We start from the raw sequence: 7,912 nt of genomic DNA, 5'->3' as shown, positions 1-7,912 counted from the left end.
GCTCTTCAACAACCTTAAGCCCAGCAAGAAGAAGCTGGGGCAGCACTACAAGGAGCTCTCCTTCCGTGCCCTCTTCCCCCAGCTCCAGGTGAGGCTGCACCCAGGTGCGGATGAGCCGCGGGGGGGCAGGTGAGGTGCTCTTGTCTGCAGTAGTCTGAGTGCTTGTCTCCGCCCCGCAGGTGCATTACTGGGCCTCGTTTGCGCAGCAGCGAGGGATCCAGGTGGAGTGCCGCAAGGGGCACATCTTCACTCGTGGTACTCAGCGGCTCATCCCCCAAGGTGAGGCGGGGGCCAGGGGCTGGCTGGGGCCTGGGCTGGGCCTCGGGCTCCCTGCTAACTGCTGTCCTCGTTCCAGCCGGCACCGTGATGCGGCGCCTGATCTCGGAGTGGAGCGTCACGCAGATGGTGAGCGACCTGAACGCTGTCACCGTGTACCTCATGGCCTCGACCTGCGACGAGAGCGCCGACCACCGCCTCAACTCCCTGGTGAAGAAGACCCACCTGCTGAGCCTGTCATGCCTCACCTACCAGCGGCACAGTGCCCGCGCTGCCGAGGAGGTACCGCCCCAGCCCCCATGCCTGCTTTGCTACTATCACGCAGGGCAGGGGGATCCCAGGGGGTGTGAACTACCCCATGAGACCAGCATGGGGAGGGGGGCTGTTCCCCCAGGGACCCTCCAGGCGCTTGGGGCAGGAGGAACTGAGCAGGGCCGAGCAGCCGTGCAGTCAGCAGCCGGTGCCTATCTTTGTGGGGGACTCGTGGGCCCTCTATCAGGGTTCAGAAAAAGGCAGTGACCACTCTGCCAGCCAGGCCTGGAGCCCTGGTCCCTCGGGTGCTTTCCAAGGCTGCCACGCTGCCTCCCCAGGACCTGCAGGACCTCCGAGCCTGTTGCTGGAGGGAGTTGTGCAGTCAGGTCATGGCAGGAGAGGAGGGGTGGGGGGTGTCTGGCTTTGCACCGACCTGCAGGATCCCACAGGAGCTGCCCGTCCGGGATGGGGACGATGTCTTCCATACACACCAGCTGCAGCTGGTGGACCTGCGGGCGTCCTGGACCACCACGAACCGCGACATCGCCTTCGGCCTCTACGATGGCTACAAGAAAGCAGCCGTGCTCAAGCGGAACCTCTCCACCGAGGCGCTGAAGGGGTTAAAGATCGACACCCAGCTCCCTGCTAAAAAGCTGAAGCGGGGCCCCCCTGCCCCCCAGCCGCCCCCCCAGCCACGGGCAAGTGCCCCCAGCAACGGGGGCCGTGCTGAGAGGGGCTCCTCGGGGGGTGAGTGCACCCGCCCCGGTCCCAGGAGCCGCTGAGCCTTGCTCTGCCAGGCAGGAGCCGCCTCCTCCTCCCTGCCTCTGCTGGTAGAGCCCCTGCCCCGCCAGGCGATGCTAACCCCACTCTTGCCCCAGGAGCCTACATGCTGCAAAAGCTCATCGAGGAGACGGACAAGTTCGTGGTCTTCACAGAGGAGGAGTCGGGGGCCACGGAGCAGCTGTGCGGCATCGCCGCCTGCCAGACAGACGACATCTTCAACCGCAACAGCCTCATTGAGCTGGTTAACTGCCAGGTACCTGGGACCCTGCCCTGCTCCCCTGGGCACTGTCCCCACAGCCAGTGCTCCTGCCCTGCTCTCTCCCCTGCCCCCCTAGGGAGGGTGGGGACTAAGGGCTGTGCATTCTTCCCCTGCTGCCTACGGAGCCTGGCGGGGCGGGTGTCCCTGCTCGGCCGGCGCTCAGGGGCTGCTCCTGCTGCAGATGGTGCTGCGCGGGGCGGAGACAGAGGGCTGCGTGATCGTGTCGGCGGCTAAGGCCCAGCTGCTGCAGTGCCAACACCACCCCGCCTGGTACGGGGACACGCTCAAGCAGAAGACCTCGTGGACCTGCCTGCTGGACGGCATGCAGTACTTTGCCACCACCGAGAGCAGCCCAGTGGAGCAGGAGGATGGGCAGCTGTGGCTGGAGGTGGGTGGCTGCCCTGTCCCTGTGTGAGCCCAGACCAAGCCCCAGCATTCCCCTGTACAAGGGAAGCGAGATCTGGAGCCCAAACCAGCCCCCGGCTAGGGCAGGGTTGAGGGTCCCACCCTGGCCGCTGGGGAAGAGCTTGGCCCCTTGTGGGGCTGGTGACTGGGGTGGCAGGGCCGGGTTGGGCAGAGCATCACCGCTGCCTCGTCTGCCCCCAGGTGAAGAACATCGAGGAGCATCGGCAGCGCAGCCTGGACTCGGTGCAGGAGCTCATGGAGAGCGGGCAAGCTGTGGGTGGCATGGTCAGCACCACCACAGGTCAGTGCCCCAGCATGGCTAGGCTGGACCCCAGGCTCCCTCCTCAGGGTGCTGAGGGCTCCTGGGCCGCCTCCTTGCTGGTCAGTGCAGCTGAGCGAGAGCTCTGGGGCCCTGCGTGGGCTAGAGGCAGGGGTTGGGCTTGCATTTGTCATCCGGCCCTGCCTGGGGTCTGCCCCCTCACTCTGCATGCTGGGCAGTGTATTCAGCACGCAGGGGACGGGCAACCTCGGTGCCCTTCCCCAGCCGGCCCAAGGTGCGGCTTCCTGACGGCTGCCCCTGTGCCCGCTCCCAGACTGGAACCAGCCCTCGGAAGCCCAGCAGACCCAGCAGGTGCAGAGGATCATCTCCCGGTGCAGCTGCCGCATGTACTACATCAGTTACAGCCACGACATCGACCCCGAGCTGGCCACCCAGATCAAGCCGCCCGAGATCCCGGCCCACCTGGAGAAGGAGGACCTGCTGAAGAAGCAGGAGGGTGCGGTTACAGGGTCCCCACCGGACAGCCCTGCGTCAGTCCATCCTGTCCCCAGAGCTGTCTGAGCGGGGCCTGCCAACCCTTCCTGATTTGGTTCTGGTTTTTGCCCGGTGTGGGCTCCCCCAGCCTCTGCTGTGATGCCCCCTCCCAGCTCTGGCTGTGGCCAGGGTGGCTCTGCCCCCAGCTGGCCCCAAAACCCATCCCTCTGGTCTCCTTCCAGGTGCTGTGGACACATTCACACTGATCCACCACGACCTGGAGATCTCCACCAACCCAGCGCAGTACGCCATGATCCTCGACATTGTCAACAACCTGCTGCTGCATGTGGAGCCCAAGCGCAAGGTACCTGCAGGAGCTAGGGTGGGGTGGGGGTGCAGGGCCCCCAAAGGGCCCCCTCACCCTCTGACGTCTCTCCCTGTGCTGTAGGAGCACAGCGAGAAGAAGCAGCGGGTGCGGTTCCAGTTGGAGATCTCCAGCAACCCCGAGGAACAGCGCAGCAGCATCCTGCACTTGCAGGAGGCCGTGAGGCAGCACGTGGCCCAGATCCGCCAGCTGGAGAAGCAGATGTATTCCATCATGAAGGTGCGGCCCCACCTGGGCTGGGGGGCGGGCTGGGGGGGTCCCGTGCCAGGACAGGCGGCCCTGACCTTGTCGCCCATCCAGTCTCTGCAGGATGACAGCAAGAACGAGAGCCTGCTTGACCTGAACCAGAAGCTGCAGCAGCAGCTGAGCCAAGAGAAGGCCACCCTGCAGCTGGAGAGCGAGGAGCTCAACATCCTCATCAGGTATTGGAGCCCAGAGCCAGTCTTTCCTGGGCTGCCCCCAGCCCTGGCACTGCTCCCAGGAGCCGCAGTTTCACGGCATCCCCTTGCCCACTTGGCAGGTGCTTCAAGGATTTCCAGCTGCAGCGGGCCAACAAGATGGAGCTGCGCAAGCAACTCGAGGATGTGAGCGTGGCGCGGCGCACTGAGTTTTACTTCGCCCAGGCTCGCTGGCGCCTCACCGAGGAGGACGGGCAGCTGGGCATCGCCGAGTTGGAGCTGCAGCGCTTCCTCTACAGCAAGGTACCTCCATCCTGGGGGCTCGAGCCGTCTCTCCGGCCTGGTGGCTGGGCTCCAGCGTGGGCTGCAGGTGGGGGCGATCGGGGCAGAGGCACTCATGGCTGTTCTGCAGGTGAACAAATCAGATGACACCGCGGAGCATCTCCTGGAGCTGGGCTGGGTCACCATGAACAATCTCCTGCCCAACGCTGTGTACAAGGCAAGCACCTGCCTGGGAGTGAGGCCTGGGACCCCCTCCTGGCCGGGCTGGGTGGGGGAGCGTCCCCAGGATGTGGGGGGCGCGTGCTGAGCTGCCCGTCCTCACCTGCCTGTGCTCCCCCCCGTGCCCGGCAGGTGGTGCTGCGGCCTCAGAGTTCCTGCCAGTCCGGCCGGCAGCTGGCGCTGCGCATCTTCAGCAAGGTGCGGCCCCCGGTCGGGGGCATCTCCATCAAGGAGCATTTTGAGGTGAGCGGGTCCTCCTGGGCTGGTGCTTGGCAGCTGCAGCAGGAGGCACTGGAGGGGATGGGGCTGAAGCCTCCCAGGAGCGAGGGAGGGCAGGGGTTACATGCGGCCTGGGGGCCCCATGCTGGCTGCTGACTTGCTGCTCCTCCCGCAGGTGAACGTGGTGCCTCTGACCATCCAGCTCACCCACCAGTTCTTCCACAGGATGATGGGCTTCTTCTTCCCTGGGCGCAATGTGGAGGAGGAGGAGGTGGGCGACGAGGAGGACAAGTCCAAGCTGGTGACGACAGGTGAGAGCTGGCAGGGTGCAGGGCCGGGTGCAGTCCTGCATGCCCAGCTCCATGCAGCACAGGCGCTCTTGCCTAGCAGAGCGTGACTGGACCCCGCCTGCGTGCGGGGACATTGGGTCTGGCAAGGACTCTCGGAGCCTGGCATTGCCCTGGTGCTTTGGCCATGGTCTGGGGGGCGAGGTGGAGCCGTTTGCAGGTGACGCAGCCTGGACCACTCACAGGCCCGTGGCAGAGTGGGCTCTGGGTCGCCTGCTAAATGCCACGCGTGTTCACAGCCGAACACAGGGTCACACAGCCAAGAACAGGGGAAGGCTCAGGGTGAGCGCCGTGTGGGCTAGGAGCCAGGGCTGAGCGAGGCGAGGGGGGAACCAGAGACCTGTGTGCACAGGTGAGGCCATGGCCAGAGCAGCATGGCTCAAGGGGGTTGGCAAGCAGGCTGGTAGCCCGGGGGGGCTGGGCTGGTCCATGCAGCAGCCCCCCACCCCGCACTGATGCCTGCCCACCTCCCGCAGGGATGCCTGTGGTGAAGCCGCGGCAGCTGATGGTGGCTGAGGACTCGCTGGGCCCAGGGAAGGGGGTCGCTCAGGGACTGAACCGGACGTCGGGGGTCAGGAGGTCGTTCCGCAAAGCACCCGAGGTAGGTCCTGCTGCTGTGGGGGGGCCTCCTCAGGCTGGTGTCCTGCTTGGGGGCAGGCCTGCAACCTCCCCAGCCCCAGCTGCAGCATGAGGACCCCTCCCCACTAGCAGGCCAAGCCTGGTCTGTACGGTGAGGACTCGGGCACTGCAGCCACGTGGCAGAGGGGAGCACGGGCTTGGCGCGCAGCTCAGTAAAGCAGCAGCGTGGTGCCGGCCCGGTGCCCCACTCCCTGGCTCCAGACCCTGTCCCTCCATGCAGTGCGGGCTCACGGCTCTGCCTGGCTCTGTCCCCAGCATCCCGTGGACGACATTGACAAGATGAAGGAGCGCGCCGCCATGAACAACTCCTTCATCTACATCAAGATCCCGCAGGTGCCGCTCTGCGTCAGCTATAAGGTCTGTGCCCCTCGTGGCGGGCATCTGGTGGGCCCTGGCTGAGGGAGGGGACACGGCCCGGGCCAGGCCTTGCAGAGGAGTCGCACGCCAGCAGTTGTGGGGCAGCCGCAGCCCTGTCTGCACGTGCACCGGCTCTTCCTCCTCTCTGTTGTGGCCTCTGCCCCTGGGAGCGTGCAGGCCCCATCTGCTGTGTGCGTCTCCTGAGAGCCCCGTCCCTGCGGCGTGAGGATGGTGGAGCCAGGCTTGGCCACGGGCTGCGTGACAAGTCGAGTCTTCCCCTCGTACAGGGCGAGAAGAATAGCGTGGACTGGGGGGAACTGAACCTGGTGCTGCCGTGCCTGGAGTACCACAACAACACCTGGACCTGGCTGGACTTCGCCATGGCGGTGAAGCGGGACAGCCGCAAGGCCCTGGTGGCACAGGTATGGGGTCCTGGCGCCGGGGACTGGCTGCTCCTCTCTCCTCGGCCCTGCCCAATGCCTCTGGCTGGCAGTTCTGCTGCTTCCACTCCCCCGGCCAGGCTGAGGGAAGTGCCCGGGGCTCGTGCGTGGGTGTGGGGACAGGCTGGGGAAAGCCCTGTCCCCTGGCTTCCTGGTGCTGCAGGGCCTGGACCCAGGCTGCCAGTCTTGCTGGGACAGCTGCCAGGGCCTGGCCCAGGACCGGCTCCCTAGGGGTGCTAGGATGTGCCTGGTACATGCCCTGCCCTGCTCGGCCTGCCTGAGCCCGCCGCCCCTACCTCTGCAGGTGATCAAGGAGAAGCTGCGCCTGAAGCCAGCGGCGGGGGCCGAGGCCCGGGGGAAGGCGGAGAGCAAGTCAGATGGGCCCGTGCCCCAGCAGGAGGAGGACGAGAAGGCGCGGCTGCTCATCGGCCTCAGCGTGGGCGAGAAGAACCCGGGCAAGAAGTCCATTTTCAGCAGGCGCAAGTGAGGCCGGTGCCCGGCTGGTCGGGAAGGGGCAGGAGCAGCTCTGGCCGCCTTGGGGAGAGGGGAGCGCAGCCCCTCCTCGCAGCTGGCCCGGCCCACGCCACAAGGACTGTCTCGTCGCAGGGGCGCAGTTGGGCCGCGGCAGGCTGTTGGCTGCTTGCCGGGGTGGGGACGCCGGGCCCAGGCGTCCGCTCTTTGCACGGAGCCTTGTTTTTTATTACGGGTGTATCCCGCGCGGCTCTCGCCGGGCGCGGCGGTGTTGATGTCTCGGCTGGAGCAACCGTCCATGCTGCAGGAGTGTGTCCGCTCCGGCCCGGTGACTGTTGGGGAAGTGGGGACTGGTGGAGAGCATTTAATAAATAAGTTTTTAATTTGGATCTGTCTGCGTCCTGGCGTGATGGACTCTTCTCTCTGGCCACAGGGAGTCATGCCTGTGATCCCGCTCCCTCTGCCCGCTCCCCCAGCCTCAAGCATGTGGCTGAGCTGCCGGGGTGGTTTTCCTGCTTGCTCTGTGCTGCAGTGAGCCTGGGCTCCGGTGCCAGGCTTACCCCCTCCAGGCCCTGCTTGCCTGGGCTTCCTCTTCTGCCTGGCCCGGGGGAGCTGGCACCTCCCTGAATCAGGCCGGCTCCGGTGGGGAGCTGCACACCCCTGCAGTCGGGACCATCCCCAGTCTCCAGCTTCACAGCGCTGCGATTCCTCCCCATGCAGCCACGCTGAGCATCACTGGTGCATGCTGCTGCGGGGGCCCTGGGAGCTGCCAGGCAGCTGCAAGTCTGGGGGCGCGTATTGAGTGTAGGCCCCCCTCCTGCGCTGTGCTGGGCTGGGCCTGTCCAGCTTATCCTGGTGGGGAGAAGAGATGCTGGCTTTGCATCAGCCTGGGTGGTGCTGGTGGCAGGTACCATCCAGCTGTGAGGCACCTGGGCACAGCTGGGGGGGGAGGCTGGCAGAGCCCCCCTGTGGCCAGCGCAGTCTGGGGGGGCATGGGGCAGCTGTGCGTGGGGCTGGGGCCTGGCCATGGGCGGTGCTTATTATGCAAAGGGGAGGGGCGAGCCTGCATGCTAATGAGCAGTCCTCGGCCCGGGGATTAGGGCATTTATGTAACGGTCCAGGGATTAGAGGGGCTGCCTAGCGAGGATCCTCCAGCCATGCGGCGTACGGGGTGGGCAGCAGGCTAGGGCGGAGGGGCCATGGGAGCCGCCAGCAGGCAGCCGGAGGGGCGGGGGGGCCCCGCCACCAGCCAGCCCCAGCCGGCCCCCCCCTGCACCGCGCCGGCATCGTTCACGGTCTGTCCACGGGCAGGGGGTCGCGGGGCTGTGGGTGCAGGGTTAAGCATGGGGGCTGGGGATAGGAGTGGTCAAGTGGCTGCGAGGGGCGGGGGGTAGGATCCCTGGGGGGGGGGGGGGGGGGCCGGACC

At 66.5% G+C, this 7,912-nt stretch overlaps 2 protein-coding genes across 2 annotated transcripts in view; both read left to right on the top strand.

Moving 5' to 3' along the window:
- The window catches only part of KIAA0100 (KIAA0100 ortholog), a 10,662-nt gene extending 3,776 nt beyond the window's left edge, over nt 1-6,886 (top strand). The window contains exons 9-27 of the mRNA XM_025214615.1: nt 4-88; nt 180-279; nt 356-558; nt 978-1,275; nt 1,407-1,564; nt 1,752-1,958; nt 2,177-2,276; nt 2,569-2,751; nt 2,972-3,093; nt 3,178-3,333; nt 3,415-3,536; nt 3,635-3,815; nt 3,925-4,011; nt 4,146-4,256; nt 4,408-4,543; nt 5,056-5,180; nt 5,474-5,575; nt 5,863-5,997; nt 6,320-6,886. Coding sequence (XP_025070400.1) covers nt 4-88; nt 180-279; nt 356-558; nt 978-1,275; nt 1,407-1,564; nt 1,752-1,958; nt 2,177-2,276; nt 2,569-2,751; nt 2,972-3,093; nt 3,178-3,333; nt 3,415-3,536; nt 3,635-3,815; nt 3,925-4,011; nt 4,146-4,256; nt 4,408-4,543; nt 5,056-5,180; nt 5,474-5,575; nt 5,863-5,997; nt 6,320-6,502 — 2,794 coding nt within the window. The 3' untranslated portion in view covers nt 6,503-6,886. The remainder of the gene's footprint in view (nt 1-3; nt 89-179; nt 280-355; nt 559-977; nt 1,276-1,406; nt 1,565-1,751; nt 1,959-2,176; nt 2,277-2,568; nt 2,752-2,971; nt 3,094-3,177; nt 3,334-3,414; nt 3,537-3,634; nt 3,816-3,924; nt 4,012-4,145; nt 4,257-4,407; nt 4,544-5,055; nt 5,181-5,473; nt 5,576-5,862; nt 5,998-6,319) is intronic.
- Nucleotides 6,761-7,912, top strand: part of LOC112551763 (uncharacterized serine/threonine-protein kinase SgK494) — a gene marked incomplete at its 3' end in the record, with an annotated part of 4,273 nt that continues 3,121 nt past the window's right edge. Inside the window, exon 1 of the mRNA XM_025214601.1 lies at nt 6,761-6,814. Coding sequence (XP_025070386.1) covers nt 6,761-6,814 — 54 coding nt within the window. The remainder of the gene's footprint in view (nt 6,815-7,912) is intronic.

The sequence above is a fragment of the Alligator sinensis genome, unplaced genomic scaffold (assembly GCF_000455745.1).
Source record: "Alligator sinensis unplaced genomic scaffold, ASM45574v1 scaffold1244_1, whole genome shotgun sequence".
NCBI classification, from domain to species: domain Eukaryota; kingdom Metazoa; phylum Chordata; order Crocodylia; family Alligatoridae; genus Alligator; species Alligator sinensis.
This window is presented reverse-complemented; position numbering and strand designations above follow the sequence as displayed.